Source organism: Oncorhynchus keta, chromosome 19, assembly GCF_023373465.1.
Source record: "Oncorhynchus keta strain PuntledgeMale-10-30-2019 chromosome 19, Oket_V2, whole genome shotgun sequence".
Classification (NCBI taxonomy): Eukaryota; Metazoa; Chordata; class Actinopteri; order Salmoniformes; family Salmonidae; genus Oncorhynchus; species Oncorhynchus keta.
The window spans coordinates 60,832,146-60,858,912 of record NC_068439.1 but is presented as its reverse complement, the minus strand read 5'-3'; the positions used below and the strand labels follow the sequence as shown (position 1 = coordinate 60,858,912).

General features: G+C 40.9%; 4 protein-coding genes across 7 annotated transcripts in view; 1 reads left to right on the top strand and 3 right to left on the bottom strand.

Moving 5' to 3' along the window:
- slc5a6a (solute carrier family 5 member 6a) overlaps positions 1-5,227 on the top strand; it is a 36,424-nt gene extending 31,197 nt beyond the window's left edge. For all 4 annotated transcript variants that reach the window (XM_035794125.2, XM_052470955.1, XM_035794122.2 and 1 more), the window contains one exon: positions 6-5,227. In XM_035794125.2, coding sequence (XP_035650018.1) covers positions 6-170 — 165 coding nt within the window. In that variant the 3' untranslated portion in view covers positions 171-5,227. The remainder of the gene's footprint in view (positions 1-5) is intronic.
- Positions 5,228-6,834: 1,607 nt separating this feature from the next.
- Positions 6,835-8,863, bottom strand: LOC118397799 (transcription factor 24-like). Its single transcript, XM_035792672.2, has 3 exons — positions 8,518-8,863; positions 7,816-8,106; positions 6,835-7,556 (listed from the first exon to the last, which is right to left on the bottom strand). The coding sequence occupies exons 1-3, from the start codon at positions 8,650-8,652 to the stop codon at positions 7,419-7,421; spliced, it is 564 nt and encodes a 187-aa protein (XP_035648565.1). The 5' UTR covers positions 8,653-8,863; the 3' UTR covers positions 6,835-7,418.
- A 319-nt stretch (positions 8,864-9,182) lies between these two features.
- LOC118397798 (epoxide hydrolase 1-like) lies at positions 9,183-14,675 on the bottom strand. The gene is made up of 8 exons (XM_035792671.2): positions 14,489-14,675; positions 14,189-14,369; positions 13,760-13,978; positions 13,487-13,616; positions 11,578-11,792; positions 10,733-10,841; positions 10,476-10,598; positions 9,183-10,151 (listed from the first exon to the last, which is right to left on the bottom strand). Exons 1-8 carry the CDS (start codon positions 14,669-14,671, stop codon positions 9,944-9,946), a joined length of 1,368 nt encoding a protein of 455 aa, XP_035648564.1. The 5' UTR covers positions 14,672-14,675; the 3' UTR covers positions 9,183-9,943.
- Positions 14,676-17,959: 3,284 nt separating this feature from the next.
- srp9 (signal recognition particle 9) lies at positions 17,960-19,799 on the bottom strand. The gene is made up of 3 exons (XM_035794121.2): positions 19,600-19,799; positions 19,101-19,169; positions 17,960-18,540 (listed from the first exon to the last, which is right to left on the bottom strand). The coding sequence occupies exons 1-3, from the start codon at positions 19,669-19,671 to the stop codon at positions 18,427-18,429; spliced, it is 255 nt and encodes an 84-aa protein (XP_035650014.1). The 5' UTR covers positions 19,672-19,799; the 3' UTR covers positions 17,960-18,426.
- Positions 19,800-26,767: the final 6,968 nt, after the last annotated feature.

Genomic DNA, 26,767 nt, shown 5'->3' with positions numbered 1-26,767 from the left:
TGCAGCCCAAAGCTATCAACACGCAGCCGTACCAGATGGCTCAGGAGAGCAACGGCGTTTCCCAACACAAAGAGGAGGAGAAAATAGAGAAGGATAAGAAGGACGAGGAGAGGGCCAGCCCTCAGCCTTCCTGCCGACTGGCTCACACAGTGCAGGAGACGGCCTTGTAACAGACCCCCTCTACACACATGCCCCACCACTTCCACAACCCCCCTCCCCCTCAGCTCTCTCAACCCTTGGGGAGAGGACCCACGTGGGGCCACAGAGGCAGCGGAGATCCAGTGTGCCTGGACATGACTTCCATCAAGAACCACAGGGTCAATGTGAAGAAACAGGGAGATTCACCCCTGACCCTTCCTCCCTGGAAAAACTGATACACCACAAATATATGGTGGTTTTTAAGAGTGCCAGAGTCCTCTGCTATAATGAAGAATAGTGCACTTACAACTGGACCCCCCAGCCACAAATCGTGTGTATCTTGAAATCATTGATACGTCATTAAGGATGGCACTGCTCACAGTTTCCCTAAACTGAAGTAACTGGAAATCACTACTTATGAGCCTGGAGTTCTGAGAAGAGCCAAAATGTCTGAATTGAGGTGGATTCCTGGATGGAGAAATGCTAGCGCAACACAAGTTGCAATCATGTGCCGTGCTGAGGAGAAGTCTCATTGTTGTCCAGTTAGTAGATCTAAGAGCCTGGACTTAACAAAAGGGCTGTGATTGTCATTCTGTTATTTTGTTAAATGTATGATTGAAAGATTGTGGACATACACATGCACTAAGTTGTTCAAATGACTGTGAAAATGGACCCAAGTCTTTTGTTTCAGGTAGAGAGCAGGTAGCCTAGTGATTAAGAGCATTAGGCCAGTAACCGAAAGGTCCCTGGTTTTTATCCCCGAGCCGACTAGGTAAAAAATCATTCTATGTGTCCTTGAGTTAGGCACTTAACCCTAATTGCTCTTGTAAGTCGCTTGGGATAAGAGTCCGCTAAATTACTAAAATGTCAAATTAGCAGGCGGAGAAGAGGTACATTAGATTTAACTGTCATTGCATATTATTTTTATAGAAAATATTAAGCCGGTACGTCAGATGAACTATAAGAATTTTTAAAAACGTGTGGCTGTGGTCTGAGTTCTCTTGAATGCTCTTCCCAACAGCTAAAGGTTTGAAGCTGCGCATGTGCGTGATTCTCTACTTTACGCACAGTTTGTTTTGCTCCTTTGGCTGCCCACGGTGCCCAGAGAACAGGCTACTCTAGTGAAATGGTGCTTGTTTAATAAAGTTAGATCAAAGCTGAATCCATGTCTGCAAGACCACATAATGATAGTATTCTACATAACAGAGCCACATATAATGGCATAATGGCATAGTGGAACATTATGCTGCTGTAAGACAAACAACCTCATTTTAGGACGATTGTGCGACGAGTCGCATTTTTCTCTCAAGTGGCCGAAGCTCAACAACATGCGCCACCAGGCAAAATATGTGCTTGATTGAAACCAAACGCAAGCACGCTACGCTACAGTTTGTTAGCACCATCTACTAAATAATTAGCTCACTACATCGTTCAAAACAACACTGTAGAGATGTAAATGCATAGCCCTATTAAACTGAGATCAAATGGTTAGCATGCAGATGCTGCATTTACGTTTTACCAATAAAACTTCCAACAATTACCATTAATGATTGACTGTGAGAACTGTGAAGGGAGGTTGATCACAATGTGTGCGTAAGGTTGATTGTGATCTTACAGACATTGATTCCACTTTGATCCAACTGTATTAAACCAGCACCGTTCGCCAGTGTAGCCTGTTTTCTGGGCAGCTGAACGATGCCCAGAATCTTCAAACCTTTAGCTATCGGAAAGAGGGTTCCAGAGAACTTGGCCTTTTAAAAGATAATAATAATCCTTTATGTCCCTGTAGACGGTTCCCAAAGCTCCTTATGTCTGTTTGCTTTACATGGCCTTATTTGGCTTGCTATAGTAACTTAATAAAGAGGTAGATAACCTTAAACTCTCTTAACATGCCATACAGTTATATATTGTAGATGGAGCTCAAGACATCACCTCATTTGCCATTAAATGGGATCACATTTTCAGGTCATTGAGTCTGCACTACTACTTCATCGAGAACCAGATAACCTGCTGGTTAGCTAGTGACATTAATGCATGTAGAATACCTTATCCTCGCAGTCCATTCACACTAGATCCCATAGTTACTTCAGGTGCCTCATTAGTAGGCAGTGTGTGAATGTAGTTTAATTTTGATTACTGATCAGTGTGTAATTAGGATTGTGATACAGTATACTTACACTGCATAGTACATGTGTAATGATTCTCCATATGTGTCTTCGATGTTTGTTAGCTTTACATGTATGACCTGTGTCTCGTCCACCCCACTGCTCTAACAGAGCATATTTACAGTGAAGGGAACAGCTCTGGTTCAAACTGGGAAAACTGCAGCCATTTTGATGGCTCAACAGAGTTCAGTACTCAGAAATCTTAGGGTAGACTAATATATGTGATGTTCTTTGGTTGTATCTTTGAAGGACTTGGTTTCCTTTTGGCACTTCACTGTTTCTTGATGTTAAATGTACCAGGGGAAAAATTCCAATAATTTTAAAATGAAAGAAGTACAATGTTTTATGGCGTGTTTTTGTCTAATGATGTAAATGTTTTTCCAGAACAGTATCGGCGGTTGATTTAACATTGTTATTATGAAGACATTTTTTTTTTTTTTTGGTCATTCGATGAGTATGAAAGCAGATGTTGAATTTGAATTATCATTTGTCAAATGTTTCATATTCATGTTTCAAGGTCCTATTTGCAATCTGAAGAATTATCATGTCATTCTCTGTTCAAAATCTTCATTTTGTACTCCTCCCATCTACTGGAATACCTAACCACACTACAGAATTCAAGTCAGGGTAATGTGGTAGTACTCTGAGATTATCTGGTATGTGGTGAGCTTGTGATTCCATATGGCCTGTTTGTCCCTCAAACAGGGACTCTACTTGTGTGTGTTTGTCTCTCTGTGGTTGTTTCTGTAGTTGGGGTGTGTGACATGCCTGTCCATATGTCCACTGTCCACAGTGACATGCCTGTCCATCTGTCTTACTGTGGTTTGGGTTGGGAGAACTTTTGATTGACTACATAGTGACTCATTCAGCCCATACCAATCTGCTTTACTTGTTTCCAAAGAGTTTTTACATAAAAATTCTGTAGAGCCATTTTCTACCTGCCTTTTTACCCCGTCTACCTTTCATGGGGAATAAAGAAACTCTGGCTATGGATGGGCAGATAGATGGATATATTTGTATTTATTTATTGCGGGGCTAATGTTGTGACACTACTGACTGAATGCCATGCTATTAGGCTTCTGACACCATTGTTATCAATGACATACAGGCCAATTTTTGCATTGGATCCTATGGCTACAGTCCGATACGAGCAAGGAATGTTGTTCATTCATCCCCACTGAAAAAAGACCTCTTCTCGTTCAAAGCATATAGAAAATGTAATCGCTTTGTTTTGATAGTTTATTACCAAAAGAGAGAATATATATCTATATTTCCATCGACTTAGTTCCATTTGCAACAAATAGTAACGATGTTGTGGAACTTTTGAGTGGCGGCAGGTAGCCTGGCGGGTTGGAACGTTGGGCCAGTACCCCGAAAGGTAACTGGATCGAATCTCCGAGCTGACAAGATAATCTTTCGCTCTGCCCCTAAGCAAGGCAGTTAACCCACTGTTCCTTGGGTGCCGATGACTCTGATTTAGAGGGGTTGGGTTAAATGCGGATTACACATTTCAGTCGAATACATGGTACAACTGACGAGGTATCCCCCTTTCTATGTGCAAGTACCATTAAAATGTTTTGTGAATGGAGGGCAGAAGTGGTCAAGTAGTTATTGTTATACTATTTCTGTGTTCGCACAACAAAGCAACTTCAAACTAGCGTTTTCTGTATGTTTGTACGTAATGAAGCTAGGGCTATCCCTTCTTGTTGTAACATTCACAAACATTTCTATCCTTCTTAGAGGTTTTTTTTCGTACTTTTTTAATTGACATCCTGTGACTGACAAAGTTGATATTTTGTTGATAAAGTTGATTTGATAGTCTGTGATAAGATATGACTGAATTGATTCCTTCATCATCATACCAGAAATGACTTGGAAGTGTTTATCTGTAACGCTAAACTTTAAATGAAGTGAAGACCACCCCTTTCCAGGACATGTTTTGGATGAATTTACACTCTGCAGTACTGAGATACTGTTATTCAAGATGTCAATTTACCCAATGTGAGTTTAGGACTGTGTTTTAGTAATGCTGACATCTACTCAGAGCACAATCGAGACCTATTCTGTGATCTTGTTTTGAAGTTGACAGGGCCAACTATCTAGAAAAGATGAGTTGTAAAGTGACACGTGAATATGAAGGGCAAAACGGTTGTATTGAGTTTGCTTGCACCAGCTGAATCATAGAATGGACTAAGACAATTTACAGCCTGAACCGTAAAGTAGAAGATCTGTAAACCACTGCGTCCTAAAAATGATCCTGAATAGCTTCTATCCATACCAATTTACTATGAGATGTGTTTAGTTTAGAGTACATTTAAAATGCACTTGGCCTTGAGAGAGAAGCACGGCACTTGGTCATTTCAAAAGATAATAAATATTCTGACTCAATATTTATTATTAATATTTGTTCTCCAATTTTGTATGAATTCTTCCTAGTATGCATTCCCAAAAACCATAAGCAGTGGTGTTTGGTCAACTACATTGCTTTGGTTGTGCCTTCATATGATCTCTGTATCATGATTATTTTTTCATATTGTTGGATGTCATGGAAGTTGATTAGCTTGTACTAGGAGCACACTACAAAGGGGCAGCTGTGATGGGGTGGAGTTGAACTCTCATTTACCAAGGAGAATGAGATCTGTGTCCTGTTCATTATGTCAATGGGAGCCAAGGTTTTGAAAAATAACTGAATCGAGCTTCCCTTTTGGAAAAGCTCAAGTGGTACCTTTTCAGTTTGCAAACATGTTATGTTTTGGGCGTTACTGAACACTCCCTAGGTCTGTGAGCGAAGTGGCTGTATCTGTGTCTGACCACCCTGGTGGACATGATTTCTCAAGGTTAAATGTTTGTAAGTGAATTAATTAATTTTGGTAACATAATTGTTGTTGCTCTGTTTTGTTTTTTAAATAAAATGTTGGATTGGACATGTGCTTTGTCAGATGTTTTGTCCTGTCCTCTGGTAAGTATGCATATGGACAGTGGATACGTCTACTAAACCCATTATTGAGGAAACCTCTTGTAGGTTAATTAAAAACAAACTTTTGAGGGCTCGATCAGCCTTCATTTTGAGGGTGAGGGAGTGAGAGCCTTCCACTGTGTCATTCCTTTTCTTATCCCAAGGGAGGGCTGTTATCACTGCAGTATCCTTTAGCCTTCATTCTCCCTACCACTCCTAGCTCTTCTCTCTGGTGGGTCATTGTGACTGTGTCACCGGGCCACATGCCACTCCTGTGGCGTCTTTCTCCGCATGATGTTAGAACACTTTCCATCCCAGCTTTGTGCCAACGACCGCAAACCTTCTGTTGCAACAACAACCTCTGCTGCCGCCACATCAAGCCCCTCATTCAGCCCAACTACAGTTCTTCCTTCTGGTTATATACTAATTCAAGTGGTAGACTCACAGAAGGAACGCTAACTTTTGCCATGTATGGTTGTCTTTCAGATGAACCTCAACGGACTGGGTTTTACTCATTAGGAACCTGTCTTGGCCATCTCTCTGGACCGAGCCATCAACCGGTCTGGTACATTAAATACTATTTTTCTTATTGACAAAGTTGTTGAGTTGTGCCTTCCTCCCTCCTTTTCTTCCCTTCCTCCTTGTCCTCCCTCTCTCCTCTATTCCTCTGGTGATTCCAGCTAGGCCAGGCCAACGAGGGGAGGCTGGACAGAAAGCTTAATAAATTCACTCAGCAATCAGTGTGTACTGGATATAATGAGCTGGAGATACAGAAACTATGTTGATTATCTCCTAACATGAAGGGAGATCAGGGTTATATGGGTTTATTGGCACAAACATCCACATTCAGACACACCTAAAGATCTATTTGCAGTTCAAGCCAAAAGGGCCTTTAAATCAAGTTTGTTTAGTTGATGACCCTCACTTTGAGGTCACTTGGTACAGAAATAATGCCATTGGATAATCCATGTCCTGGCATACAGTATGGGCTTCCCATTAACATGAGAATGTGATTGTTTAAATATATGCGCATACATTATATTGACCAGTGCAACAGAGCCTCTATTGGCCGATATGCTTTATCCTCTGTGATCTAGACTAGAAAGTAAACTCAGTGGGAATGCTGGAACGTTGTGCACCACTGTCTGTCTCACATTGTTTCGCCAACATTTCTGCCCTCTCCTTTCCCTCTGTAAACCCTGCCTCAGTAGCACATCTCTGGCATGTCCAAATTAGCCATTAATATGAGAGGGGGGTTTATCAGACCCCCCCCCCCCTGACAGATTTATAGAGCTAGCCTTGAACGCTGTACCGTTTCTCGTGGACCTGAGCCCATGTTGCTCAAAGGGTTCTGTGGTCTCGTCCATGTTACAGCCAACTAATTCTGTCTGCCTGAGCACAAATACTTTAAGCAGCTTAGCAATACAGTCTGTTAAAGTGTGTTTCTTGGTTAATATCAGGATATAAAATGTGTGTCTACCAAAGTCACATGACTTCATTATGTCATGGTAATGTATATTTTCTGGAAGATAACTTTTGCTAGGAGACAAGAAATGATACGCACACACACCAAAATACAGTAATATGAAGGTAAGTCTTTAAGATCACTCAACAGTGCAAGTATGTCAGACAGCACATACAAAGCCAAAACGTGTCATTTACATCAACTTAGCAAAGTTTGCTGTGTGAATAAATGTTTACTCGCAAGCGGGCATTATTACACAGATATGGACTAGTACTCAGGGCTCCACAGCTGAACACATGGTTGCCAAGTGTTCTCACAACAATCCTCCCCTTCTGTTAATCTGTCCATCCTTTCACTCCCACCCCAAACACAACTACAACACTAAACATAAAACAAATCCAGGAGACAGGGATAAAGATCAACTTTAATTCATCCTAAAGCTAAAAACACAATAAGTCACTGAAATGGTCAACATTGCACTCTTTGATCATAACACATTATTTTACACACTTTTAGTGATTTATGTTTTATGCCGTGTAATAAATAAGTGGTACAATGTGCTAAGCAAAGCGATCCTTTGGTTTTGTTTCCGTGTTCAGCAAGTACATTACTTGTACATTGCAATTCACTGCAGTTTCATAAGCAGTTGGATATAAGTTAAGTTGGATATATTGTTATTTCATTGCTCCTAGTACTAAATGGATCTGTCCATGTTGACCTCTGGGCTAGAGGTCAGTGGATGCATCGCCTTCTCTCCTGACACTGGTGTCTGATTGGCTGACAGCAGTCCTCCCACACTCCCACAATACAGCAAGGAGCGCATCGGCCACTTCTGTCAGGACAGGAGACATGTTCAACTTTAATTAGTCTGTATGCTTATAATAAATCCTAACAAATGATAGATTGTAGTCATATAAATAATCTAAGTATTGATCCCTACTATATTTCTAATATTACGCGACAATTTACATCTGATATTAATTGAACTTCTGGACATGAATTCATGACATGAAACACGAAGAGATAATGAGGAACAGGGTTATAAGCTATGATGAGCACGATAAGCACCCAGCTAGTTTGATGTCACCAACCTTGACTGGGTGGAGGTAGCCTCCTGCCCTGGGGGGTAGTGGGAGTTCAGACAGAGGCCCTCCCTGATCCAGAGTCTCAGTAAGGTGGGCGATGTAGTCGGTGGCCAGGACCAGGACGTCCAGCTTGGAGAGCTTGGTGTCACGGGGGACGGAGGGCAGGGCTGCCTGCAGGCTGTGGAAGGCCTGACGGAGGTTACGCACACGGCTCCTCTCCCTGGCCGCGTTCTCTGGGGAGTGATGGGACTTCATGGCCTTGCTAGGCTGCACCCCATTAACACACCCAGACCTCACCTGTACCACGTAGGAGGGGAAGTGACACGTATATGATAACATGGTAAATAAGCTGTCACTTATATGGAGATAGGAAATGAGAAAATAATGGTAGAACAATGAATTTCAAATGACAGATTTAAGTTGGTAAACAACATCAGAGTGCACATAACGTTTCCATACCACAAGATCTGACGTGTGAAGTTGATTTAGCAAATATTTCACATGAAGGGTCTAAATATTGTGTAAATATTGACAATGAAGGAGTTTTAGTTATTCAGAAATAATAATTGTAGAGCTAATTAACATAAATAGAAGCAAGTATAGCTGAGATGACCTGTCTACTTTTCAATCACTTTTTCAATTACTATATCCCTGAAGTGCCCACTGCTCATCTTTATTCCCTCCAGATTATGTAGAGGTTTTACTTACCCACTTCTTAGGATCCCTACGTGTGGACTGTCTGTGTACAGGCTGCGGTGTTCTCAGACTGAACTGGTTCTGTGAATACATCTTGGTCTGCTCTGCTGGAATGGACATAGGATCCTCCAGCTGTTTTTCAGCCATGAATTCTTCAGGACCCCCAGCCACTCTAATGAAGACCAACCAGCCCCAAACAGATATCCAGCCACCCTAACGAAGACCAACAGAGACCCAGAGCTCGACTGCTCTTAACCGCAGCTACCCAGACCCTCTAACAATCTCCAATCACGGCTTTTCCGCTGTGCATCGTGGTCCTACATCCTCCCTCTCCAACCATCCCTCTTTCTCAGTGACTCTTTCCCTCCCCTTGACTTAACTGGTGAGGTAATGCGGGGATCTTCAAGCAGCCCCCCCACACCTCCCCCGGGTGTGCTCTGCCAAGGGAAGCAGCCTCAGAGAGGTGGTGGGGCGACCCAGGGCAGGATTCAGAGCTTGGGAAACACCAGGACCTGGCAGCAGCTGGAGGTACCTCTGGCCCCACCATGATGGACAACTAAGAGGATGGTACTGCACCTGGTACCATCATCATATTATTTTTGTCATAAAACCTGGAATGTCCCATATATTGTAGGTGTGCCAAAGACATTAGCAGAAAAACAGCACACTAATTTAATTGAAATGTTTATTAATATGTATAGATCAGGATATTAGTGTCTGAAATACAAAGTGCTACTCATGTAATGCTATAACATTGTAAATAACGTTGAGTAAATAAGAACAGAACCAGTGTTTAAAGTCAAATACATATCACCTGATATTTTCTGCATCATTTGATAACCACTCGGGCATATAGATTATGCCAGTAATCTGAACGAAGAACTGCCTGTGCTCTCCTCTTCAAAATTCAAGAACAACCTAAACAAAATGATCTTCTATTCACTCATCCATTGATCCATTCATAATTCCCTAACTAGAGAGTACGTTTTCTACACCACCTCATTTCCAGTAGGCATTGAGAGGCTTTACCAGGGTTGGGGTCAATTCTATTTCAATTCAGGAAGTACACTGAAATTCAATCTCGAATTCCAATTCTCTTCAATGCTTTTCAAGGAGTAAAATATGGAATTTGATTTCCTTTCTGAATTGACTGGAATTGAAATGGAATTGACCACAACCCTGGGCTTTACTGTATTATATTAGCCTGGTCGCAGACCAGACTGCACTGTTTGTGGTTGTCATGCCAAAACAGCACAAACTTATCTGGGACCTGGCTAGTATTATATGCTCATGGGTGTAAAACAGCCAGCTATGGCAGAGGTCTCTCTCTCTATGGGTTTATCTGGCACATTTCAGTGCTATCATAACACCAGTGCTAGATGATCTAGCAACTGGTGCTGTTTGGTAAACAAGGAAGGCTGATGTGCGGACTAGAGGATCACTTCTTCCTCTTCTCCTGCATCTTGGTGAAGTTCTGGATGTCCTGGGCCATGAGTTCTGGCTCCTCCATGGCGGCGAAGTGTCCTCCTCGGGCCATGGGCGTGAAGGTCTTCAGCTCGCGGTACTTCTGCTGCACCCACAGCTTGGGGGTGTGCATCAGCTCGTTGGGGAAGCAGGCAAAACCGGTGGGCACGTGCACTGGCATCCTGGGTAAAGAGGAAGAGAAGAAGTATATTAGTTTACTGAAACATAAAATTGGTTTGAGTCCTCTCTACTTTAACATCATGACTTATCAGGACAAAGTTTTTATAATAATAATAATAATAATAATATATGCCATTTAGCAGACGCTTTTATCCAAAGCGACTTACAGTCATGTGTGCATACATTCTACGTATGGGTGGTCCCGGGAATCTTTATGTTCTGAATGTGGAGTGCCTCATGCTAGCTAGACTTTTACATCACATACATACAGTAGATATTACAGCACATGCAGTAGATGTTACATTCCATAGCAACAGTCCTCTCACTTTGAGTGTGGCTGGTCAAGACCATTGCTAAAGTTCTCCTTGTAGAAGCGCATGGACGAGATGATGCAGCCAGACGTCCAGTAGATCATCACGTTGGTCAGCAGGTCATCCAGACTGAACTTCCTGCAAGGCAAGAGAGGGGCTAAAAAACAGAAGCCATAAACATGGCCATGGTAATTTGACAAAGAAGCCTTTGAATACTAATTAACTATGCTATTTTACACCAAAGGCTGTGGTTCAGGTCTAAGACGTTCTACCTCGTAAGTCCTCCGTCATCCAGGTTCCTGAAGTCATGGTCAGTCCAGGTGGAAAACTTCTCCAAGATATAAGCAGCAAGACCTACTGGAGAATCATTCAACCCTCGACCTGCAGGAAGAGAGCAGACACATATAGAACCAGATAAATGTTACAACATAGTTATTTATTCCTGGTCCTGGTCTATACAGAAGCAGCAATTAAAGCTGTGTGTAGCCCAGAACACTTCCCCTTCAAAACTGGTTCCCTCTCTTACCCAGTGGTGTAAAGTACTTAAGTAAAAATACTAGAAAGTACTACTTAAGTCGTTTTTGGGGTACCTGTACTTTACTATTTATATTTTTGACAACTTTGACTTTTACTCCTCTACATGCCCAAAGAAAATAATGTACTTTTAACTCCATACATTTTTCCTGACACCCAAAAGAACCCGTTACATTTTGAATGCTTAGCAGGACAGGAAAATGGTCCAATTCACACACTTAAAGAGAAAATTCCTGGTCATCCCTACTGCATCTGATCTGAAGGACTCACTAAACACAAATGCTTTGTTGCAGTGTTCCCCTGGCTATCAGTACATTTAAAAAACAAAGAAATCGTGCCATTTGGTTTGCTTAATATAAGGAATTTGAAATTATTTATACTTTTATTTTTGATACTGAAGTACATTTTAGCAATTACATTTATGTTTGATACTTAAGTATATTTAAAACTAAATATTTCTTACATTTACTCAAGTAGAATTTTACTGGGTGACTTTCATTTTTACTTCAGTCATTTTCTATTAAGGTATCTTGACTTTTACTCAAGTATGAAAAGGGGGTACTTTTTCCACCACTGCTCTTACCCACAGTGTCAGGCTTGGTGGCCTGGATGTGCATGTATCCTGACTCCTTGACAGACTCCACCACTAGGTTCTGCACAACGGGGTAGATGCGCTGAATGTCGTGCTCATTGAAGCCAAACATCTTGGGGAAACGGCGGCCCAGCATTATAGACAGAACCATGGGCAGGCCCGGCTTGGAGGGGGGAGCAAAGTTGAGATGCAAGCCTTTGATTATTCTGGGGTGACAAAACCAGAGAGCCGAGATGTAGTACAGCACAGAATCTGAGTCAAACTGCGAGGCTTTCTGACTTCATATCATTCACAGATGACAACATCTGAATTAATAACAGTAGCTAATACAGTGCCTTCAGAAAGTATTCACACCCCATGACTTTTTCCACATTTTGTTAAGTTGCAAAGTGGGATAAAAATGGATTAAATGTTCATTTTTGGTCAACAATCTAAAAATTGTAGTCAAAGTGGTAGAAAAATTCTAACATTTATAAAAAAAATATGAAAAATTATGAAATTATGAAATTATGAAAATTCACACCCCTGAGACAAAACATTTTAGAAACACCATTGGCAGCAGAGTCTTTTTGGGTAAGTCTCTAAAAGCTTTGCACGCCTGGATTGTACAATATTTGCCCATTATTCTTAAAATAAATTATAAACCTCTGTCATGTTGTTTCTTGATAATTACTAGAAAGACATTTTCAAGTCTTGCCATAGATTTTCAAGCAGATGTAAGTCAAAACTGTAATTAGGCCACTCAGGAACATTCAATGTCGTCATGGTAAGGAACTCTAATGTAGTTATTGTCCTGCTGAAAGGTAAATCGTCTCCCAGTGTCTGTTGGAAAGCAGACTGAGCCAGGTTTTCCTCTAGGATTTTGCTGGTGCATAGCCATATTCCATTTATTGTTATCCTAAACAACTCCCTGGTCCCTGCCGATGACAAGCATACCCACCCATAACATGATGCTGCCACCACTGTGTTGTGTTGGATTTGCCCCAAACGTAACACCTTGTATTCAGGACAAAAAGTTTATTTCTTTGCCACATTTTTTGCAGTATTACTTAAGTTCCTTGTTGCAAACAGGATGCATGTTTAGGAATATTGTATTGTGTACCAGTTTCCTTCTTTTCACTCTGTCATTTAGGTTAGTATTGTGGAGTAACTACAATTCTACTGATCCATCCTCAGTTCTCATATCACAACCATTAAACTCTGTAGCTGTTTTAAAATCACCGTTGGCCTTGTTGAAATCCCTGAGCAGTTTTCTTCCTCCCCGGCAATTGAGCTTGGAAGGAAGCCTATATCTTTGTAGTGATCCAAACCCTAATTAATAACGTCACCATGCTCAAAGAGATATGCCGTGTCTATTTTCACCCATCTACCAATAGGTTCCCTTCTTTGCGAGTCATTGAAAAACCTCCCTGATTTTGTGCTTGAATTTGTGCTTGAAATTCACTACTTAATTGAGGGAACATACAGATAAGTATATGTGTGTGGTACAGAGATCGGTTAGTCATTAAAAATCACGTTAACCACTATTATCGAACACTGAATGAGTTCTTACTTAAACTTAATATGTTATTTGTTAAGCACATTTTTACTCCTGAAATGATTTGTCATAACAAAGACGTTGAATACTTATCGACATGACATTTCAGCTTTTAATTTTTCTACAAACAAAATTCCACTTTGACATTATGGGGTATTGTGTGTAGACACAATCTCAATTTAATCAATTTTAAATTCAATCTGTAACACAATGACATGTGGAAAAAGTGAAATGTTGAGAATACTTTCTGAAGGCACTGTGACTCATAAAACACGCCCACGCTTTCTAAATACCCTAAATGAGGGATCAAACATAATATTGGCTATGTCTCCCATGGCCTAGGCTTGTGTTTGTCTGTCTTACTTGGGCTCCAGCTGGGCCATGTTGGTGGTGACGATCCATCCCCAGTCTCCTCCATGAGCATAGAACTGTTGGAAACCTAGTCTCTTCATCAGCTTGTGGAACACACGAGCCGCACAAACCGAGTCAAAACCTGAAACATAAAAATAATCATTCATTAGGGAAAACTAATACTAAGTCACCTGATATATGGTTCATCTTGCAGACACTCTTTTTTAGATTCAAAGGGCTAGGCATTTGTGACCCTTGACCCCAGCCAGGCTTCTAACCGATTACCTTTCTTATGTGGAGCCTCAGAGAAGCAGTACCCAGGGATGGAGGGACAGACCACCTCAAACACGATGTCGTCTGGGTTGGAGGGTTGAGTCAGGAGGGGTATCATCCTGTAGAACTCGTAGAAAGAGCCTGGCCAGCCATGCACCATGAGCAGAGGCACAGCAGTCATGCCCTCAGGGAGGTTTTTGGGCCGCACATGGACGTAGTGCACGTCAATGCCTGATACATGGGCCAGAGGATGCTTGAATGAACCATGAACCAAGTCCTTTCCTGGACTCAAATTATTATGATTTTTTATGCAAGGTTTGACGTTGACTTAAAGTTACGTAGTATTTATTGGCAGCCAATAGATCTGCTTGCTCAGTTTCGTCTGGTTCTAAATGACAACTGATTGGCACATCATTGATCAATCTCTACCTACCATCTCACCTTCGATGTTGGTTTTGTAATGTGGGTATTTGTTCAGATGATCCACCTGTCTCCTCCAGTCAAAATCATGTCTCCAGTAGGAGACCACATTCTGCAGATACTGGGAGTTGAAGCCGTAGGTGAACTGGCTATCCTCTAGAGAAGGGAAGGATCGGGTCTGGTCTATTCTCCTGTACAGGTCCTGGGGGGAGCAATATGAGATTAAACTAATCAACAACTAAACACTGTTGCATAAGCCTTAAATCTCTAAGAGCAAGTTTGGCTCTCCTCTAGGCCCATAATCCCTCTGCGCAATCTCACCTCCAACTCCTCCTTATCCGTCCGGACTGTGTACGGGCGAATGCTGACATCTTCTTCCCTGTCTGGGGGAGTCCCCTCCCCCCACCAGCCATCCTCACTCTTCAGCTGAGGCCTCTTACTCTTCTGCACCAGAAAGTAGATCACTCCTCCCACCACCAGGGCTAACATAACCTCTGTAAACATGGTGCTTTCTAAGTGAACAGGAAAAACAAGTCAGGGATAGCAGACGTTACAATCGATGCCCTTTATAATGGCATTCATGATCCTTATACAGTACCAGTCAAAAGTTTGGACACACCTACTTATTCCAGGGTTTTTCTTTATTTTTACTATTTTCTACATTGTGGAATAATAGTGAAGACATCAAAAAAATCCAAAATCAAAAGTGTTAAACAAACAAACAGATTCTTCAAAGGAGCCACCCGTGACAGCTTTGCACACTCTTGGCATTCTCTCAACCAGCTTCATGAGGTAGTCACCTGGAATGCATTTCAATTAACAGGTGAGCCTTGATCAAAGTTAATTTGTGGAATTTATTTCCTTCTTAAATACCTTCTTAATGTTTGAGCCAATCAGTTGTGTTGTGACAAGGTAAGGGTGATATACAGAAGATAGCCCTACGTGGTAAAAGACCAAGTCCATATTATGGTAAGAACAGTTCAAGTAAGCAAAGAGAAACGACAGTCCATTATTAATTTAAAACATGAATGTCAGTCAATCGGAAAAATGTTAAGAACTTTGAACGTTTCTTCAAGTGCAGTCACAAAAACCATCAAGCACTATGATGAAACTGGCTCTCATGAGGTCCGCCACAGGAAAGGAAGACCCAGAGCTACCTCTGCTGCAGGAGATAAGTTCATTAGTTTCCAGCCTCAGAAATTGCAGCCCAAATAAATGCTTCACAGAGTTCAAGTAACAGACACATCTCATCATCAACTGTTCAGAGACTGCGTGAATCAAGCCTTCATGGTCGAATTGCTGCAATGAAACCAAGACTAAAGGACACCAATAAGCAGAAGAAACATGAGCAATGACCAGTGGAACCAGTGGAAATATGTCCTTTGGTCTGATGACTACAAATTTGAGATTTTTGGTTCCAACCATTGTGTATTTGTGAGACACAGAGTTGGTGAACGGCTTATCTCCGCATGTGTGGTTCCAACCATGAAGCATGGAGGAGGACCTGTGATGGTGTGGGGGTGCATTGCTGGTGACACTGTCAGTGATTTATTTAGAATTCAAGGCACACTTAACCAGCATGGCTACCACAGCATTCTGCAGCGATGTGCCATCCCATCTAGTTTACATTTAGTGGGACTATCATTTGTTTATCAACAGAACACCTCCAGGCTGTGTAAGGGCTATTTGACCAAGGAGAATGATGGAGTGCTGCATCAGATGACCTGGGCTCCACAATCACCCGACCTTAACCCAATTGAGATGGTTTGGGATGAGTTGGACCGAAGAGTGAAGGAAAAGCAGCTAACTAGTGCTCAGCATATGTGGGAACTCCTTCAAGACTGTTGGAAAAGCATTTTAGGTGAAGCTGGTTAAGAGAATGCAAAGCTGACATCGAGGCAAAAGGTGGCTATTTGAAGAATCTAAAATAGATTTTGATTTTCATTAAACTTTTTTCATTAAACTCATTAAACTTTTTTTCGTTACTACAAAATTCCATATGTGTTATTTCATAGTTTTGATGTCTTCACTATTATTCTACAATGTAGAAAATAGTAAAACTAAAGAAAAACCCTTGAATGAGTAGGTGTCCAAACGTTTGACTGGTACTGTATGTAAATGCTTAGTAGTGAGTGAATTAATAGTTTTTGTTAGTAGGATACATGTGTTGCATGTAGTTTACAGTAGAAAAGAATCAGCAATACCCGAAATGTATGGTTACAAGCACTACAGATTTAAACAGACACAAGTCTACTTGACTGTTTTGCAGAAAATGGTTTGCAGAAAATGTGAAAAATAGGACAAAGTAGCACTGTTGTTGCACAGAACTCCTTTCTGAAAGGATTAGGTAAAGAATGGAGTGGACAAGGCCCCATAGTCACAATTCATGGTGGCCAAAATGCATGACAAAGCATTTCTCTGGCCAGCCTCTGATACCACAACAACTTTCATCAAGAATTTAGAAACATACCAATCCGATTTCTTTGTGAGTATCTCTTTATTGATATACTTACAACTGACATAATTTTCTGTCAGGTGAAAAACAAGTTATCCATATTTATTCATACAGCAATTCTGAAAATAAATGTTTCCCTTTGGATCTTGTGATTACAAAGTATAAAATGAAAGTACTGAGGCCTGGAATTTCCCTCCATGAGGACAAAACAAGCTTTTTTTCTGGAACAAGCAACCCGCAAAAACAGGCCTGGTATGAAATATTACATCAGTCCTGACAATTAATTTGATGTTTCTATATTTCAGATAACAGTTATATAAATCTACAATGGATAGGCTACAAAGTTTTAACCTACTAGAAATATAGATGGATGCTGCTTTTCCAAAATTGTTAAATCACCCAAAAATGTACAATTATTATTTGATGAAAAATATTATAGCCTTCCAGTTCTATTGATAGACCTGACCGTCATCTCATCACAACAATCCAAAATTCATAGCTTTCAATTGGATCAACTTGCAACAATATTTTATTATCCTACATTCCATAGGTATGAGGAAATATTGATTAATACATTATCGATAAGAAATATTGACCAACAATACTTTTGGAGATATTATTTTTGATTGTATTACTTGCTGGAGGAGTTCATCTCACCTGCTGCTGGTTCGTTGTTCCACAAAATGCAATGACAATTCTGCCCTCTGCCACAGTTGTGTCGAAATGGAGACCAGTGATTCATGGGAAATGTAGTTCTTGTCTACTGGATAAAGACGTCCTCTAGTGATTTTTTAACCTTTCCTGTAGAAAAGTGATATCCCAAGTATAAATACAGTAAAGTCTATGCACTAAAGGGCTTTTTTTTGTGCAAAAGTGTTTATTTAGACACAACTGCAAACTTTGAGTAGTGCATGCAAGGAGTTGCTTTGATAGAAAGTCTCGATGCCATTGGTCTCTCCCCTTGCTTGAGGAACAATAGAGGCGCAATAAAGAACACGAGTAAAGTCCCGTCCCCCACCCCGTGCCATTTTTGACTTACCTGGACCACCTATTGAGATGTTTCTTTTGTTAAGAAAATCAGGCATTAAATGAGGTGAAAATGAGACTGGAGTTGTACTTTAAGACGCAAATGTGCAAACATGATGAACAAATGCATAAGAGAATGAAAAGATGCTTCTCCAAGCATGGTGCTGACCTGGTCTGAGGAGAAGTTATTTTCAAATCAATGGAGGGTGTCAGAAAAATCAGGCATTCTTGATTATTAATAGGGAACATTTGAAAACACTGGTAGATTGAACAAAAGCAATATGGGGAGATATTGAAATGGAATCATACAATGCTTTAAATCAAAATCTTTAGTTATTGAGAGATGTTGGCTGTTATGAGGGTATATAAACATTTATTGAGTAACGCAATTATTTTTAGAGTTGACTAAATTACATTGGAGGAATGTTTCTTCCACTAAAATAGCATGTGCGAATATCAAAAAGGTCATGCTTCATTCATGTTCACTTAAACATGTTCATGAACGTTTTCAGATGTGAAAAAAAACATACATAAATAGACATGCGTCTCTCCCATCTGTTTTTAGTCCATCTTAAAACTGAAAATAAATAAAAGCTCTTTTAAAAGAGGTTCAGCAAATCCCTCTTTAGAGCAGCGAAGGTTATGCTCTCCATTTTCATTTTTGATTTCCCCTCTCATGATCCAATGTCGTCATTCCAGCTCCGTTCTCTTCCGTTTGTGCTATTGACACCACAGTCTAGACTCAAAGAAGAGTTAATACAACTATGTGTAAGGGTGTTCAGTCCATTTCCATGGCACCACTTTCCTTGGACACCATAAGCCTCATCAGTTTGCCATGCAGTTTCTCTATCTTCTTCACGTCCTGGGCCTGGTCCGTCTTGTATTGTAAACACTGCAATGGAATATGAGAAGGAATTGTGGATTAGGTAGAGGAAAACAGAAGAATAGTTCACAACAGGAGGCCAAAATTGATTGTAAAAAAAACAACCTACATGTCAACAAAGTCTTGCAAGCAACAGATTAGTGTAGCTATGTAGGATATGACAATAGTATCTTCTGATTGGGGGAGTTTAATTAAGAGCCTTGATGCTTGCTCTAAACATGTTTAAAAGGAAGACTGACACCACAAACATGTTGTCAATCAAAAATACTGTCAGCTGTAACTGTGTTAAAACCAGTTGACAGTGTACAGTAAAGTGTGTATTTTGCATTTGTGAAATTATGCTGAAATTATATGAAAGTAGAGGGATTCATGTGTTTAGCACCGTACCACAATTGAGAAACGATTCAGGTTTAGGTGGGAGTATTTGGACGTTTTGGCTCCAGAGCATGTAAGATCCCTAGACTAGGAGTTACATCTGGCTCCCTTAGTCCACTTATTGGGCTATGTAGAATACAAACAGATGTGCAAAATCTGAGCAAAGGGAGCAGAGTGTCTTCTCTTGAACTTACCACTGCATCATCGGTGACTTTGATGCAAAGGTTACCATCACAGTGTCTGTATTTGAGAACCACCCTGACCTGTATCAAAAGGAGAGAAGAAAGCACAAACATAACTGAAAACGCTTAGCCCATTTATTGAAATAGGCAACAGCCATAGCTGCATACATGCATTACACCATGGTTGATTATCTTCATGATGCTCACACATATTTCAAAAGTTGACTAGCATTAGTTAGGCAGTCGTTTTCCTTCCAATTCACATTTGCCAGCATATGTAACGTTAACTACTGTTAACAGCTGGCTGCATTGCTTTTAAAAACGGCTAACAAACTAGCTAGCTATCCTACACCTAGACTCCATCCCTCTAACAGCGATAGTTATTATTGGCTACACATCTATTTGTGCTGTAAAATAACCATTTCTTAATACATTGTGCTCGCTAGCTAACGTTAGCAATCAAGATTTCACGCTTGCTCTCAACAGAAAAATGTCGTAGATAGCTTGCTACCTTCATTGGATCTGTCAAATATAGTTTTTCCGCTGCACGAGCGAACTCTTCCCATGTTTGATAATAAGGCATAATCCGTTTGAATAAGAACTAAAATCTAAGAGAAAAACTTGTTAAAATTGGCCTGTGAGATTTACAAGCTAACTTCTTAAAAACCACATCAGCGAACCACCAGACAGAAAAGACGGATGTATACAAAAGTCTGTGATTGGACGAGTGCTGTGCTGACCAATCACAGAGCACAATACTGTGGAGTTCAAGGTACGTTGTAATTTTAGCAAAGATTCTATTTAGCTACGAGACATAATACTCCACCAGAGAGAAACCCACAATCTTTGCTATTCAACTACGGCGGACTTCACACATCAGCCAGTAGGTGGCAGAAAGAAGCAGTTTACGATATGTTTTTTCAAGAGCGCAAGAGAGAGCTTTCATTGGAAGAAAGTGAATGTAACAGAAATTAATATAATTAGTTTCATCATTCTTGACAAAATTATTATTCTTAACAGAATAAAACACACAGTATAAGAAATTCGACTCAATATTTCAATATTTATTTCCACTTTTAATTAAATAATGGCCCGTTTAACAACAAACCAAAGAGATTTGACAAACAAGAGCAGTCCATAGACCTATATGATTATTGAGTTATTTTTTTTTTTATATACACTGCTCAAAAAAATAAAGGGAACACTAAAAATAACACATCCTAGATCTGAATGAATGAAATATTCTTATTAAATACTTTTTTCTTTAAATAGTTGAATGTGCTGACAACAAAATCACACAAAAATTATCAATGGAAATCAAATTTATCAACCCATGGAGGTCTGGATTTGGAGTCACACTCAAAATTAAAGTGGAAAACCCCACTACAGGCTGATCCAACTTTGATGTAATGTCCTTAAAACAAGTCATAAATGAGGCTCAGTAGTGTGTGTGGCTTCCACGTGCCTGTATGACTTCCCTACAACACCTGGGCATGCTCCTGATGAGGTGGCGGATGGTCTCCTGAGGGATCTCCTCCCGGACATGGACTAAAGCATCCGCCAACTCCTGGACAGTCTGTGGTGCAATGTGGCGTTGGTGGGTGGAGCGAGAAATTATGTCCCAGATGTGCTCAATTGGATTCAGGTCTGGAGAACCGACGGGCCAGTCGCACCAGCATATGGTCTCACAAGGGGTCTGAGGATCTCATCTCGGTACCTAAAGGCAGTCAGGCTACCTCTGGTGAGCACATGGAGGGCTGTGCGGCCCCCCAAAGAAATGCCACCCCACACCATGACTGACCCACCGCCAAACCGGTCATGCTGGAGGATGTTGCAGGCAGCAGAACGTTCTCCACGGGGTCTCCAGGCTGTCACGTCCGTCACATGTGCTCAGTGTGAACCTACTTTCATCTGTGAAGAGCACAGGGCGCCAGTGGCGAATTTGCCAATCTTGGTGTTCTCTGGCAAATGCCAAACGTCCTGCACGGTGTTGGTCTGTAAGCACAGCGCTCACCTGTGGACGTCAGGCCCTCATACCACCCTCATGGAGTCTGTTTCTGACCGTTTGAGCAGACACATGCACATTTGTGGCCTGCTGGAGGTCATTTTACAGGGCTCTGGCAGTGCTCCTCCTGCTCCTCCTTGCATAAAGGCGGAGGTAGCGCTCCTGCTGCTGGGTTGTTGCCCTCCTACGGCCTCCTCCACGTCTCTTGATGTACTGGCCTATCTCCTGGTAGCGCCTCCATGCTCTGGACACTACGCTGACAGACACAGCAAACCGTCTTGCCCCAGCTCGCATTGATGTCCCATCCTGGATGAGCTGCACTACCTGAGCCACTTGTGTGGGTTGTAGACTCCGTCTCATGCTACCACTAGAGTGAAAGCACCGCCAGCATCCAAAAGTGACCAAAACATCAGCCAGGAAGCATAGGAACAGAGAAGTGGTCTGTGGTCACCACCTGCAGAACAACTCCTTTATTGGGGGTGTCTTGCTAATTGCCTATCATTTCCACCTGTTGTCTATTCCATTTGCACAACAGCATGTGCAATTGATTGTCAATCAGTGTTGCTTCCTAAGTGAACAGTTTGATTTCACAGAAGTGTGATTGACTTGGAGTTACACTGTGTTGTTTAAGTGTTCCCTTTATTTTTTGAGCTGTGTATATACACATATATATTATTAACCAAATGAATTTTACAAACAACTTCCATTTCTACCTCTGAATTTAGTGAAGCAGACCTGGACATGAATGTACATTTAATTTGATGAACATGAGTTTTAGCTAGTTGTCATCCTCCTCTTTTTAGGGAACATTGAACAACTGGCATTATGCACTTTACATTTGATACATATTTGGAAGTTTCACTCATATTCTATTTATCTGTATCATAATCATCACCCTTGTCACATAGGCTACTAACATGGCAGGCTATGTCACTAGTGGTCCGTTTTAGTGATGGTGACATCAGAGTTGCATATTTGTTTCACACAGTGATTTATAGATTAGATTGATGGATGACAGTGAAAGGGCTGTCTCCCTGATTTAACCCAGCCACAAGTCACAAGGTCAGGCCACCTGTGGCAGGACATCATGTAGAAATAGGCTCATCTCTGACCTCTGTCACTAACAGCCACACAGGCCTATAATACACCCTTAAAGGCACTGCATTTCGGGTGTATAGTAGGAGGATTGGATTTGGAGTCATTTTTTTCTCAAGAGTAAAAATTTGGCCATATCCCGGACATATAACACACTTTATTTGTTTTGTATAATAATTAGTTTAAATAGCTATTCATGATTTAACTTCATTAATTGCTGCTGCACAGACCAGGTAAAAATGAACTTGAATAAGAAATCAAATAGGCCACTGAATCTCAAGGCCAGTATCATAGGTCTATATCAGCTTTCATCTCAGTCTCTGAGATGCTCTGACTCTCCTCCCTGTTCCAGGAAGGACAAAAAAGAGCATAATGTATAGTTTTCATGTAGCCTATAATTAATCCTCAATCTGAAACAAGCATTGGTGGATTTACCATTAGGAAGAAGACGCCATTGCCTCAGGCCACACATCATCAAGGAACCTTATGAGCTGGGCATAATATATGTTTTACTAAATGTATCTGCTTGAGCCCCCCCCATGCTCCACTCGAGTCATAAATCCCCATCAAAGTCTGTCTGTTTAAGGTAAATATATCTGTTTTTCATGGGTTGCGTCTCAATCCACTGTGACAGAGCTACACGGGGTTTGTCAGACCATATGACATCTCTAAAGTGTCACGTGACTCGTCTGAAGGTAACCCAGTATCGGGACGAAAAATGAATCTTCCACATCAAATGTATAAAGGGAATTCCACATAATTCCGCACAATCTTTTCATTTTCCTGAGCTTTCGTCTATCTTTCAGATATTGGACAGACCCTTCAAAACATACTTGCTTTCGATAACAGTTTAGCATTTTCGACCGTTTTTTACATGTATGAATCTGTTATTAAATGCGTTTCTATGGGCTAATAGCACTAAGACCAAATTCATTTTTTTTTACCAACAGGGGACCTAAAACTCGAAATCAAAAAGCTAAATTATCGTTGGTATGACCATCTTAAAACAATTCCGTATGTTAGTTTCGTAGTAGTCTTGTGTTACCATACTTCCAAAATCATGTCGCTGTTACTCCTCCCTTGGAGGTCTGGAGAATTTTGTATTGGCTGGCTCCCAGACGCAAGTGTGTGAGCAGTGCTGCAGCAGAGGCAGCTGAGTCACGGAGACAGAGCAGCACGTGCTGCAGCAGAGGCAGCCGAGTCACGGAGACAGAGCAGCACGTGCTGCAGCAGAGGCAGCTGAGTCACGGAGACAGAGCAGCATGCGAGCACGTCGTGACAACTTTTTACCAATTGTAGGTAGGCTAGAAAGATTGGTGATGATCGAGACACCCTTTTTCCATTAAACATATTAATTAACGCGCTAGAACTGATATAATGGCGACAAAGCATTGGAAAATGACTTTAAGCGGACTAGAGGTATTTAGATAAATTCACTCAGGGGTGGTTTAAAGTATGTCAACTTGTATCAATCGAGGTTTTTTTTTTCGAAGGGGTGGACATTTTAAATGGAAGTTATGTAACTCCCTCGCGAGCTTGTGTTATGGGAAAAAGTCCCAAATGAAAATTACATTAAATGTGAAGATGATAAGCTACATGTGCATATGATGGCCATCAAGTCACTATATATGCCATTGCAGGCTACTGTAGCCTACCATTTGATACAATACATATATAATGAAATGAAGATATCACTGGAGACATTGCAAATCAAAATGTGCCACTTGTGTAGTCTACCTGGAGCTGGCAAACATATTTAATAAATAGCTTATAACTCAGTTTGTTGTTGAAGCCTTGTGTTATTATACAATTATTAATGGCCAATAATGGAAGTTGGAAGTTATCAATTGTAATCATGGTCACAGCTATTTTGCAAATGTATCATTCGCCACATTTAATGTCAGTTTCATTGTAGACTTTTCCCTGAAATTAGATGTTTGCATGTTGGCCTGTCAGGGGTTGTAGGCTACCTGCATCTTGCTCAGCAAACAATGGCAAAAATGTAATGCAATTATAAACCTAGATTTTAGTCAGTAGCCTATGCATATTGAAAAAACAAGTCAATCTCCCAAATCGGCCATTTAAACTGGGTTGTAGTCTTAACATCTGACACATAATGCCAGAAAATACCCTAACATTCGGTGTTTGAAGTTTGTCCAAGTGTTTCATGCACAGAGATTTCGAGATCCTCTGTCCAACTTTCATCACTCAAACTCCTGTCAGATGTATCTATAGTTATGCACATGTGAAAATTGAATTTATTTATAATTATAAACTGGGAGGTTTGAGCCCTGAATGCTGATTGGTTGACAGCCATGGTATATCAGCGGTGTACCACGGGAATGACAAAAACATACTTTTTACTCTTCTAATTATGTTGGTTAATCAGTTTATAATAGCAATAAGGCACCCCGGGGGTTTGTGGTATATGGCCAATATACCACGGCAAAGCGCTGTTCTTTGTGGTAATGGCCAATATCAATCGACTTCAGCGATGTCATTTACAAAATAGCCTCCAACACTCTACTCAACAAATTGGATGCAGTCTATCACAGCACCATCCGTTTTGTCACCAAAGCCCCATATACGACCCACCACTGCGACCTGTACGCTCTCGTTGGCTGGCCCTCGATTCATACTCGTCGCCAAACCCACTTGCTCCAGGTTATCTATAAGTCTCTGCTCACTGTACAGACATCATTTGAGTCAGTTGGAGGTGTACCTGTAGATGTATTTCAAGTCCTACCTTCAAACTCAGTGCCTCTTTGCTTGACATCATGGGAAAATCAAAAGTAATCAGCCAAGACCTCAGAAAATACATTGTAGACCTCCACAAGTCTGGTTCTTCCTTGGGAGCAATTTTCAAACGCCTGAAGGTACCACGTTCATCTGTACAAACAATAGTATGCAAGTGTAAACACCATGGGACCACGCAGCCGTCATACCGCTCAGGAAGGAGACACGTTCTGTCTCCTAGAGATGAACGTCCTTTGGTGCGAAAAGTGCAAATCAATCCCAGAACAACAGCACAGGACCTTGTGAAGATGCTTGAGGAACAGGTACAAAAGTACCTGTTCCTTTTGTACCTGTTGTGTGGATATATTGAAGCAACATTTCAAGACATCAGTCAGGAAGTTCAAGCTTGGTCGCAAATGGGTCTCGCAAATGGACAATGACCCCAAGCATACTTCCAAAGTTGTGCAAAATGGCTTAAGGACAACAAAGTCAAGGTATTGGAGTGGCCATCTCAATGCCCTGACCTCGTTCTATAGAAAATTTGTGGGCAGAACTGAAAAAGCGTGTGCGAGCAATGATGCCTACAAACCTGACTCAGTTACACCAGCTCTGTCAGGAGGTATGGGCCAAATTTCACCCAACTTATTGTGGGAAGCTTGTGGAAGGCTACCCAAAACATTTGACCCTTGTTCAACAATTTAAAGGCAATGCTACCAAATACTAATTGAGTGTATGTAAACTTCTGACCCACTGGGAATGTGATGAAAGAAATAAAAGCTGAAATAAATAATTCTCTCTACTATTACTCTGACATTTCACATTCTTAAAATGAAGTGGTATCCTAACTGACCTAAAACAGGGGATTTTTATCAGGATTAAATGTCAGGAATTGTGAAAAATTGAGTTGAAATGTTTTTAGCTAAGGTGAATGTAAACATCCGACTTCAACTGTAGAAGGAGTACCGGTACCAAGTCAATATGCAAGGGTACGAGGTAGTTGGGTTAATACTGTATGCTTGTTCAAAGTTTGGTGTGGGACAAAAATCTAATTGATAAAATATCTAATAGTCCTTATGTGAAACGTGTTGCTTACAAGGGGTTGCATGGACATCATTTTAGGACTGTAGCTCAAATGGGAGGGGAGATATGCTTGTTCAAAGTTTCGGTGTAATATTTAACAGTAGGGCACTGATAAAAGATGCCATATCTGGCTGGTGTGTCGATGGATATTGAGGCTTCATGGATTAAGATGAATATGATAGGAATAGTTGATTCAAGTTGATTATCCCTCACTGTGAATGGAAAGGAGGAAAGCCTTTCTTTATTATTGATGTTTGATGAAGTTCTCCTGGCCCATGTAAAGCTGGGATATGAGTTATACGCTGGGAGCTTATGTACAAAAGCCACTTCAATGTCATGAATGTAAAAAGTCTGGCCACGTGTCAAGACTTTGTAATCGGAATATCATTGTTGAAGACTCTGAGGATGCACGGTATTGCAGTTGTGATGGGAATAATGGTCCAGAGTTCCCTGAGTGCCCTGTTAGGGTGAAGGAGGTCAAAGTAGGATGGATCAGGGCTGTTGAAGTTTTCCTATGCAGAGGCAGTGAAAACTGTCGAAGCAGAGAGTAGAGATAATGAAACTATGGCAGTTGATGATACCCAACAGTCCGTGAATGTCAGTCAGTTGAGAGATCCCAAAATACTAATCGTGAAGAAGGTTGATTTTGTTTATTGCACAGCTGATTAATTGTACAGGACAAGCAAACAAAAAAATAGAAGAAACTTGCTAAAAGGTTATTGGATCTAAAGGATTTCAAGGCTGAAACATTGCAGAGAATACT